We start from the raw sequence: 12129 nt of genomic DNA, 5'->3' as shown, positions 1-12129 counted from the left end.
CCAATTTACTTTATTATTCAGGCTCCATCACGGAGCACTGTTTAAAATAGCAATTGGAAACAGCAAATCAGCTACGCGGCAAAAAACATTTATCTCTGGGGACGAATACATACACAAATATCCTACCAAACAAATCCAAGCAGACACACAGTCCCCGGTATCAATTTAGTATGCTGTAATACCACCCGCTTCCCCTTTCTTCTTTGCTAGAAAATGGCCTTCCTCTGTTTCTCCTGTGCTCAAAACTCTAGGTAATTTTCTTAATTTAGGTCTGATTCTGATCATTTGCATGAAAATGTTCACTTTTGAGGCTCCCTTAACATGGCTCTAATACGCAATTACTCTCCTCAATAGTGGCGGCTAATTACAGAGGTGTCAGACAAACACGTCGCAGGACAGAGGGGGGGCCATGACACAATCGCTAAGGTGCTAGTCTGCCACATGGGACAGAGCGGCTGAATGGAAAGCAGTAAATTCATTTAGGCTGGCTTCATTAAACCCTGCTCTGCGGGTCCTGCGTCATGCGCTTCCCCCCTTTTGCTCTGCTGCTCTCCCTGTTCTCATTTGTGGGGCAGCGGATGTGCTGTGGGTAAGAAGGAGGCGATGCCACAAGTGAATGCAACACATAAAAAAAAATAAAAACTAAAAAAAAAATAAGGGAGCGCTGTAGGGAGTAATACAAGGACGTGAAGGAGAGATGAAGGGAGATACACCGAGCACAGAAGCGAGAAGAAAGGAGGGAAGAGCGAAACGAGGGACGGACGGAAGGAAAGACGGGGGAAAAGATGGTATCAATAAAGAAGCGCAGCAATGCAAAAAGAAAAAAAAGGAACAGAGTGGTATTACAGAAAGTGCTGCTGGGATGGAACAAGGGCATGAAGACATGTTCTCGTTTGACGATAAAGAAGTAAAGCATAAGGGGATGAGAATATAAAAGAATAATTTTGAATAAGGCTTTTGTTTTATTCATCTGGCCCAGCCTTCCAAAAAGCACTGAGAAAAGAGGGAAAGAGAGAGAAAATTACAGCTTTGGTCCCCAGAGTGAGGCCAAATGCCAAGTCTCCAACATGGTGATACAAGCACAGTCGAGCCCCGTCGTCTCTTTACCATTTAGAATATAGTGGCAACTTTCTGACCCCACAGTAAGGATAACGATCAGAGGCCGCAGCCCCTGCTGCGCACCACCTGTAACCAAAACACACACACGCACACACACACTTGTACTTGTGCACAGAATTCTGCCGCACAAAATATCCACAAAACTCAAAGCGAAAAGATCATAGTGGAAACACTTGTGCTTAAATGTGTCCACTCACTGTAACACCACCGCCTTTCATTTGGACCTTGTTCTGGTCTGTGAGTGCATTCAGGGCAGACAGTTGATGTCTGTTTGGTAAATAAACTATTTTCATTCCATGAAAGGAATAAATTCACAGATATGAAAGTGATTTGAAGCCTTGGTGGGTCAAGACTTGCTGCATCCAGTGAGGGGAACATGAACAAGGTTATATTTTTTCATTAGTGTTAGTTTTTATTTAGTTTTGACTTTTAATTTGTGTGTTTAATTTGAGTATTTTAGTTTTTATCAGTTTATGCTTTTTGTTAATGCTCAGTTTTAGTTTAGTTTTAATTTGTTTTAGTGTTTTTGATTATGGAGCAAGATACAAAAAGGTTATAATAGGTATTGCGTCACAAAAACCCAGAAAAAGGTGCCATTTTAAAAATAAATGAAGACAGATGAACAAGCATTCCTGAATCAAATGTAACAGTCTACAAGAAAGTAACCTGAAGTGCAAAATGTGCATCATACTGCTGAGGTTGGATGCAGTTAGTGTGTAATAAATATAACCAACAGACTAAATACACACAACATAAACATAACGAAAAGAAAATAAAGAAAGAAAAAAAAGAACATTTGCACAACAATTTCAGTTTTATAAACACACAACTCAGTTTCAGTTAGTCGTTTTTTTTTTTACTTCAGTGAATGTGTTTTATTCAGTGTTAGTTTCTGTTATTCGTCCGTTTGTTTTGGTTCACTGTAATGACCTTTGACCATGAAGAAGTGCTGATGGCCTCGCGGTCTCCACAGAGGGACCTCGGTCCACTGCTAACGACGCACCTGATGAGCACATTTCTGTGCGATTGCATCACCTCCAAGTGATTCAGAGAGACTCAAATCGCTCGCACACGTAACCCATGGGCCATTCACAAATGAGCACGAGTGCAAAATCATGTAAGTAAGCCTCGGCATAATTTGCTGTAGAAATAGGCAGACGGAGATTTCCAAAGGACCAAAGAACCGGAGTATAGAAGAGAAACATGCAGATCAGACGTGCACTGATCACTTCAGGGTGTTCAGGTAGAAGAAAAGTGAGCTGAAAGGGATTCATCATGGAGAAAAACAAAAACAGTACAGATATAAATCCACTTAGCACTTTAACCTTTAGGGTGGAATAAATATTCCACATCAACTCATAAGAACTATGCGATGGGATAAAAGCATTTAAATGACATCAACTCAAAGAAATAAAATGTAAAATAAGATCAGAGGGAAAATCAAATGAAGGAAGATCACAGTGTGAGCACAGACCTTCAGTTAGAAGATGCACCACATTTTGCATCTCCATGCTAAATCAAATACTCGGTGGACTACTGGCTTATCCTCTTATCTGCTGCTCTAGTAACAGGGTTAAATAATAATAATCGTTCTCCCAGGCGGACAGAACAGAGGGTAAAGCTACACCATGCGAAATTGAATTACAAGAAACATGTAGTTGGTCAAAATAGACGCAATATTTTTTGCCATCCTGTGTCAACAATTAGGTTATCATGGATTTTAGCTAAATTTCGGCGTCAGACAGACACTTCAATGCCTGCGTATGATGTGGTTCCGCAGCTGTGAGACGCAGGGTTTACTGTACGATGATTACTTTTCGGTGGTTCTTGAGATACTATTGTATGTGCATCGTTCTGCCAACATACATTTTTGTTAAGTGTGCACTGCAGTGTGTGCGATACTGTCATTATAATGTGAACAAAAACACAAAGAATGAATGTTATCAGACTTCACTTCTCCTTGTTGCATAATTTGTATTTAATTTGTACTGTTGAGATAAGCTTTCGCGATTATCTACAGAACATTGTGCAATTAATTAGTTCTTTTTTCTTTTCTTTTTAAATCGATTGATAGCCATAGTAAAACAATAATGGTAACAACTGTAGTTAAAATGTTTAAAAGAAGGTGAGGTCATGGGCCATGTTTTTATTATAAGTTGATATCAAGTGAGGGGCCGCATGCAATCGATTGGGGGCATGTGGCCCGTGCGCCACCAGTTTGACACCTCTGTGCTATATAAATAAAAATGCCTTGCCTCGTCATAGTGCTCGAGAGTACTCCTAAAATGTCAGATTAGCATTGTAGAGGAAAGAATTACCACATGGCAGTTTTATGTCATCTATACATTTTTAACAGGCCTCTATAACATGTGCTTGTTGACTTAAAAGGAATTCAGCATTCAAAGGGGCCCGAAACTCGCTTTGTGAGGCCAACGCGTCCGTGACCTTTGAACTTTGGCCACCCAAATCCACACGGTTCATCCACGAGTCAAATTTAAAAAGGATGTTTGCGCCATATGTGACAAAAAAACGTCCAAAGAACGTTTACCATGTTGGAACACGAAGTCACAGTGACCTTGCTTTTTAACACCAACATCAAACTTTGTAGTGTATTTAAAAAGAATACCCCCGAGGCTTGCTCGAGATGTCGTGTTAGCAGAAACGTGGCAGACAGACGGATAGACAAACCTAAAAACTCACTGCCTCTGGCCACTGGCATGACAAGAAATACAGCACACTCTGCAAACAGCTGCCTCCTCATTAGCCTTTTTGTTTATTCCTACTGTTATTAGACACATTACACACGATTGTGTGCGAGAGTCAAGGATCATTTAATTCTGCAGGCACACACAGTTGCCACTGACAGTACAAATCAAATCTTATGACTTCCAGACATGAGAGCACTCCAATCACACAGAGACCCTGCAGCAGCAAGAAGACTTGGCATCATCTGCAGAGGTCAGACTAAAGCCCTTCTGCTGATAATAATAACTATAATAATAATAATAATATTTCCATAGAGCACTTGTCAAAATCCAGATAACAAAGTGCTTCACTAATAAAAACAAATAAAATCATAAAAAAAAAGTATTTTTTAAAAAAAATCAGCATAGTTTTCTTTTTGTCAATTACCAAATTTAATTGAGTCAGACAAGGCTGTGACTTTTCGGAGCATATGCAGAGAGGCTGGGGACGCTGCTGGCCTTGGATATGTGCTTGAATGTGACTGCAGCCCTCACGCTGTTGTTGCCTGTAAGCTCCAGCTGCTCGCCTTCATTGTGTCTCTGCGCCGCGCCACAAATGTCCCTCCGTCTCCGATACTTATCAAGGCACTGGGGTTTGACACCACGATTACTCAAAATTAATAACCACAGCGGCGTGTTCATCATAGCACACTTTCACACCCAACCTGCCAGAAATAATCACCCCAGTGTTTGTGTGGAGGAAAAAGACAAGGGAAGCACGTGAGAGACAGAGGAGGAAAAACAGAAAGACGAGTGGAGTGTGAAAGAGGGACCGCAAGTCTGAGATGAGAGACGCTAAATGAGAGCGAGATGAAGAGGAAATGTGCTACATAGCATACATGTGCATCTGCCGTACCTAATCGCTCTGCCTCCGTAACACCTTGTTGTTTTTTCATCCTCGTTTCTTTCCTTCTCATCATGTCTGACAACAGGGCAGCACTGGCTCTTCCTGTGAATTCATTGTGCTAAGCAGGACTCTAATCTGCACTGACAGCCAATCTGCTTCAACAAAGCAGGCATGAGTAAATAAAAAAAAAAAGGGGGGCTTGGGTTTTTTGGGTTTTTTTTAAATTTTCAATCATGCAAAGACAGGACAAGCCAGGCCAGTCTGGCCATGAGAAAACAAAGCATGAAATTCTGAGCAGTAATAAGGTTGTTTGAATCCGTAGACCCTGAAATACAGGAGCAATAAAGAGGAGCGACAAGGACAGGGGGGAAAGCCCCTCAGCACCTCTGCTCAAATCTGAGGACACAGGTGGTGGAAAGAAGACAAGGACAAACGTCTGTCTGTCCGTCCCTGGTTCAGGCTTTGGCGACACCAAAAAGGGGAAGGAAAAAAAAAAAGTGGAATTTAAAAGTAGTTTGCTGGAGGGAACAAAGTTGGAAGTGAGGGTTGTGCAATAGTTGCAGACACTTCGACTGACCTCCGAGCACTGGGATTTGTTCACGCTCCCATCGCCTCCTGCTTTCTTTCACAGAGGTGACATGAATATGAATATGTACTTCACATTAACCACAGAGATGGTCCTTGTTTTATGGCGGGAACTCTTATGCATAACCCAATGAAGAAGAAGAGGAAATGACAGAGAGCTTGGAAGAATGAAAGCAAGGGAAGAGTTTCCAGACGCACTCAGGAAAAGGGAGCGGGGCAGCAGAGAAGTACTGCATCTGTTGCACTCTGCAGCCTCTCACCAGTAGATGTCACTAATTCTTACCCAGTAGACCTTTCAAAGAATGACCAACAGGGTTCCCACACCTTGGTTGACATCAAAGTCAAGGACTTTCCAGGGCCTATTCCCTCAAGCGCTGGCGTCCACTTTGACTGATTTGCAGCACGCCCTGCATCTGGACAAGTGATTGTCCTAAAAGGTCTTGGACAAGCCAGTCTTGGAATTTGGAATTTGAATTTGAATCACGTCATTTGCTCTCTCTTGCGTCATGTTACTCACTCATTGTTCTGCGTGGAATCTCACGTCAGCGGCGGAGCGAGACAGTGGACAGTGTAACTTCTTTCTTGCACAAAATGAAGGCACTTTCAATGACCCATGGGCCTTGAAAAACAAAATTCAAATTCACACACTTTCAAGGACCCGTGGGAACCCTGGACTAAAAGCGTAAGTCCATAACACAGCTGTATGTGGGAGAAAGTAGGTAAGCACTTTCTTGAGTTTGCTTTTTACTGTAAAATGTGCACGAATGCAGCCAACATTCATAACAGGACCTGGTCACATTCACTCCCCCCTCCCGAAAAAAGTAAAAGAAACCTGCTGTTGTTTGACACAGCATTGATCATACTGATGTATCATATACTCATTCAGTTGTGGTGTTTAACACTTCTCCAGGCACGGTGAGATCTGCCAGCTGGCTGCTACAAAGGCTATTTGGAATGAGCCACCACTGAAAAAGCCTCAAAATCCACCCGCTTTACACTTTCGGAGAAGGTGTGTTTCTGTGAGAATGCTTCTCCAATTATTTTCTGCTTTATAAGCTCCTCAAAGTCAGAGAGGGCCCCGAGTCATCTTTCATCCACTCCGATTTTGGTGAGAGAGGAACAAAAATGTAGAGCAGCCAATTTGAGCTATGATTTGTGAAGCTCATAAGTAATGAAGATATGCAGGGATTCTTGGCCTGAAGAAGAACAAAAAAAACTAATAAGGGAAAAATATTGATGCCTCTGTTTAAGGGAATACTAAAAAGTGAAGACAGACAAAGGGAGAAAGACAGAGAACAGCAGGAATTTTGAAAAATGCCCAACTTCCAACAATACAGACCCCATAAAAAGAAATGAGTCACTTACTCGCGGCAGCTGCTCTCGGCAAAGACTGCAGCCAGCTGACCGCACCTTCCTCACATACAGACACACAAAAGCTTAGACAGAGACAGAGGACGCACATAAAGCTGCATGTCAACATAGGCCCGGTGTCCAGGAGCAGGGGTAATGTTTGCAGAGTAATAGCTGACTCTTTGCTTCGGCCAAAAACCACCCATACACACACAAGGTTGGCTGCAAAGACGCGAGATTCACATAAAATCCGCGTTTCATCCCCTTAACTCGTGGCATAAAAGCACAATATGGAGGAAAAAGTATTTATCCAAATGAAAAATGTGATCACATCAACTCAGTTGCAAACTAAAGGAAAAGAAAAGAAAAAAAAGGTGAAACTTTGACACTATGTTTTCAACTTGTTTCTAAAAAGTGAGCGGTGGTGCCATTTGCGGTGCCGCTTCACTTTGATCGTGACTCTCTGCCCATTTTCAAAACGCTGTGCCATTTGAAAAACACAATCCCACTTTGGTCTCCCATCATCGCTGGAAGAGGATACAGAAAAATAACAGGGCCAACAATGGCCACCTGCAGAACATCACATCACTTCTCCCCAAGAAATGACAGTGACCAGAAGATGGGCGTCCTACTGTCACAATCAGCCCGTCAGACTGACAATGGGAAGTCCCTATTTGGTCATCATGTCTTGCTTTTTTCTTCTTTTTTTTTACACTGGATGCTGGTTTTGGTTATTACAAGAGAAGATGGAGGGAGTCAAGAGTGTTTATTTCTTTTTTTTTCTAAGATGAGGGACAAGAAGGAAGAAGAGAGCGAGAAGAGTCGGAGCAAAAAAACATGAAAATGCTTTACCTCCCACGGAGCTCTATCTCTCCAATGGCCCCTTGACGGGGGACAAATTGATCCTAGAAATAAGGGGTCATTTCCTCTGCCTGTTTACCTGTTCTGAGTCCACTGTCTCCATTTTGACACACACACAAAATGACCCAGCTGTATCCTTAGTGAGATAATGTGAGGGAGGGTCGAGTCATTCTCGACTGTGACCATAAGGAAACAACCTGAGTGAGTCAGTGTGTGCGCTTCGGCGTCAGCAGCGACCGGTATGACCTTTGACTGTTTGAACTCGTAGCCAAATAAACCATTTCAGCCTCTTTTCTTTCTCTGTCTCTCTCTCCCGCTTTAAAGACTCACACTCACAGTGATTCAGTGAGACCACCAACCTCTTTTAAACAATCTGTGTTTCAAATAAATATTGATGGTATTAATGGATAAACTGATTCATTATTGACTATTAAAAGAAACTGTCTCCGCCTGGACTTTTTTGTGTTCAGTGTTAAAGAGTCAAAATCAAATCAAGCTTCTTTGCTTGGTTTGTGAAACACCGATTGACACGATTCTTAATTCTAAATGTTTTATTTCATTTTAGAAAACACTCAACAGATTAATCAATACTAAAAATATTATTTAGTTACCTTGACCACTTCATTTCCCCCCACACACAAGTGAGGGGCAGATGTCAGAGAATTTACACAGCCTTTCCCACTTTTCAATGATCACTCAAACGTGTGAAATATTATTCGAAAACGCACATTTACCATTTCAGAGTAAAAAAATTGGTGATAAAATACAGTATTTAACTGGTGCCGATACCCAATTTTTTTTGTATCATACCAATATCAAAAACTTGAGTATCTACCGATATTAGTCCGACACAGTCATTTTAGTCCATTTATGAACGTATGAAGCTGTTAACACATTTGTGCTGAGTCACTTCAAAGAAGAAGAAATAAATAGCCCAAACATGACTCAGCTAAAATGGTTTTGCTGATTTTTATTTGCATTTTGTGCATAGTGAAGTATGCGAAATATGAGATGGATTATATTGAACCTAAACAAAGTCAGCTCATCCACAACCACACAATGCCTAACCCTGACCTTAACCTCACAACAATACAAATTTTAGCCCTAAACTTAACCTTGTTCCTCAGAAATGAGGTCATGCTTCATTAGGACCAGGTTATGGTCTCCATGAGGACTACTGGTCCTGACAAGGTCAGTGTTTACGCCAGAAAATGTCCTACAGAGGTTACAAATATCAGTACACAAACACACACATGACTGCAGCAAAGATTACTTCTGCTTCAGGAAGATTGAGAGGAAGAGAGAAAGTGTGTGTGTGGTGGAGGTGGCGGGACACGCAGCATCGGAGCAGCAGGCATGTCAAACTCCTCAGCTCTGACTGTCCACCTCAGCCTTGAACCCCCCGCTGTCCCCGCTTCATTCTGCCCACACAAACGCACAAACCCTGCCTGGCTTTATCTCTCCCACAGACTCACGCAGACACACACCACTCTAAATTCCAATATTCCCACAGGTGATCCAGACAAATCAAGTCAGACACACGTGCACCTCCAGCCCCAGAACCAATGCAGTAAATATTGTTATGGAATCAATGCAGCCTTGAATCAATCGAGCGTGTGCCTGTCCCTCTGTGTGTGTGTGTGTGTGTGAGATTGTACTGTACGCGTGTGAGTATGAGATAAAGGAAAGAAGTTGATAACACCATGTGTTCCTGTGAGGATTTCACCAAACTCCATGTTTTTTTATTGAAAGAAGGCAGGTGAGATATTACCATAATGTTCCCACCACATGTATGCTGTAAACTCAATAATGCAAGAATTATTTCGCACAACACACACACACACACACACACAGCTTGCATGCATCTATTGTTTCGATGCACCATGGCAAATTCAATATTGTGTTAAGGGCAGAATGGGAGTACAATCGGCACATAAGCCGCAGCCTTAGCTGTAAATCAATAGATTAAATACAGACGTATGAATAAAACAAAAGATAATAAATAAAAGACAGGAAGGTTTACTCTTCCCATCACACACTCTACTACAGGCTCATTCCCATTCGGAAACAATGGTAGAGAAAAGAGCGAAAAAGATTTTAACTTGTGTTTTAATTCTCATGTCCACCTGTCCCTATGTCAGTGTTCAGGATTTACTACGGTTGGCATATTTGCTCTATGTTTCCTTTAAATGATTTGAATATGTGAATAATATACTAAGTGACTGTAACTGTCAGTGCTGAGACATCTGTGTGGTCTTGGCATGTGTTTAACTTTCATAAGGTTTGAACACAGTTGTGTCAAACATGGTGTGGTTTATGTGTGTTAATATAAAAAAAAAAGCTGATGGGGTTTTATCATTTAATCAATTACTTCATTCGACCTGTTTATCTTGTTTCGCAGAGGAGTGCAGTGATGCAGGAGAACTCCAAATCTAATGCTTATCGAAGACAAAGCCATAATTGGAAACCTTGCCTAAGATATGAGTATTACTTTTCATAAAGGACTATAGAGCATAAGGAGCGATGTGTGGAAATGTGTGTACACCCACTTTTTTGGTGCACGCACATTTGATAGTCTGTCTTTAATAGAGAAAACTCTTTTTAAACCTAAATGAGTGATTGTGCAAGCATTATTACCTTCTTTATATATTATTTTCTATATAAATGACCATTGCAAAGACGGTCCCTGCTATGTTGTGGGTTGAGAAAAACCCATCGACACTCACACTGCACGTCACACTTGGCTACACAAGTAAAAGTGTCCCCGACAAACCTGTCGTTGATGCTCCAGTTGAGGCAGAGGTTGAGGGAGCTGAGGTTGCGACATTTCCTCACCACCTCCATCACCGTCTCGTTGTTGAGCTCCGAGATGTGCCGCAGGTCCAGGACACTCAGGTTCCGTAGCTACAAGAGAAGAAAAGCACATATTTAACCACGTTACATCCACACAGATGTAGAAGGTAGATAATAAGGCGATAACGTATGATATAGGAGCTGATTGAACTACATGTACGCTATGTATGGGCGACAATGCTGATGTTTTAAGACACTTGACCCCGCGATGCTCCTGGCGGCTGTGCTGGCAGCGTGTGAATCGGTATGAAAGATGTGTGATAGAAAACACAATGCACATAGAGGCGCTGTACGGATGTGTGAGTGAATGGATGTGAATGGAAAATACTGCAGTGGAAATCAGCTTTGAGGGGTCAACAAGACTAGAGAGGCACTAAATGGATACCATATGTCACCATATGTCAATATAATATAGGGGTGGGCGGTATACCGGTGTCATAGTCAGCACCGGTGTGACATTGCGCCATGATATGGATTTTGCAATACCGTCAATACCGTGATAAATCAATTGAGCGCCAATAATCTCCTAATTCTAAATAATAATGTATTACATTTTCTTCAAACGTTCAGTGGTCTGAATATCTGTCCTTATATACTGTATATCTTGTTGCAAATAAAAAAGTAAAACATATTCGGTGGTAAAAGGGGAGTGGCCATTAAATTAGCGTAACAAGCACTTGGGTAATCAATAAAGAAACAACTGCTCAAACATCGCCAAGAAAGGTCGGGCCAATAATATCTGAAAAAAGATGAGTGGAGTGTTGGAACCAGAGGGAGAGACCGAGGCCGCTGGAAGTTGCGCAGCAGATGCCTCCAGACCGCCTTCTTCCCCGAAGACCCCACCGGAGCAATAATTGCGTTAGGCCTGAAGGATGCACTTTCTGACCGGTGCTTGGATGAAGCGCGTCTGATGTGCAGGACAACTGACAGCGGTGCAAACATGGTGCGCGCTCTGGAAATTAATAAATATACGAGACTCGCATGTTTTGGACACAGACTGCACAACGCTATGTAAACCTAACATTTCATATTCAGAAAATTTGTCCTTTTATGTTTGTATTGAAAAAAGAAAACAAAAACAAATTTAAGGCCACCACATTAGTATTGTATTGTTCGTTGTTAGTATTGTTTAGCGGTGATTCCTCTGGGGACCGGATCAGAAAGGAAAAAAAACTACAAATATCAGATTAGAATATTATTAAAAAATATGTACTCCTCCCAAAACCTACCAAAAAAAGTAATACCGTGATATTATACCGTCACCGTTCAAAAGATGAAAAATACCGTGATATTAATTTTAGGTCATATCGCCCACCCCTAATATAATATGCACAGAAAATATTCATTTGTAATAATGATTGGGTAATAATACAGACTCCTCGTAATGCCAGGCTTTTGAGAATTTCTTCGTAACTCATTCCCAACCTAAAATAAAACTCAATCACACTATTTCCGCCCATCGCGCAGCTTCAGCCCTCTTGCGCCCCTTTTTGCTTATGCAGCTCTCAAAGTAATCCATGGGAATGATATTATTAATTAGGATTATGTGTGCACGTTATACCCACAAATTAGAGGTTTATTTTCACCCTATTTCACGTCTAGGGCTCTGTACGTCACAAAGGAATGTGGATATCTTTCTGTATACACCAAGTAAACCTGTCTTCTGCCAACTGTAGTGACCTGTACGCAGAGTAAAAGCTAACAACGCTGACAAAACCTATAAATTGCTCGCTGCTACTGTTTACCATTACGATTCCGCACACTTGCAGT

General features: G+C 41.6%; 2 protein-coding genes across 2 annotated transcripts in view; one reads left to right on the top strand and one right to left on the bottom strand.

Moving 5' to 3' along the window:
- The window catches only part of commd10 (COMM domain containing 10), a 721199-nt gene that overhangs the window by 215837 nt on the left and 493233 nt on the right, over positions 1-12129 (top strand). The window lies entirely within an intron of this gene.
- The window catches only part of fbxl17 (F-box and leucine-rich repeat protein 17), a 207746-nt gene that overhangs the window by 120095 nt on the left and 75522 nt on the right, over positions 1-12129 (bottom strand). Inside the window, exon 8 of the mRNA XM_044026021.1 lies at positions 10280-10410. Within this exon, the coding sequence (XP_043881956.1) occupies positions 10280-10410 (131 nt within the window). The remainder of the gene's footprint in view (positions 1-10279; positions 10411-12129) is intronic.

The sequence above is a fragment of the Solea senegalensis genome, linkage group LG5, assembly GCF_019176455.1.
Source record: "Solea senegalensis isolate Sse05_10M linkage group LG5, IFAPA_SoseM_1, whole genome shotgun sequence".
Classification (NCBI taxonomy): domain Eukaryota; kingdom Metazoa; phylum Chordata; class Actinopteri; order Pleuronectiformes; family Soleidae; genus Solea; species Solea senegalensis.
The sequence above is the reverse complement of the archived record's forward strand: the minus strand, read 5'-3'. Positions and strand labels throughout refer to the sequence as shown.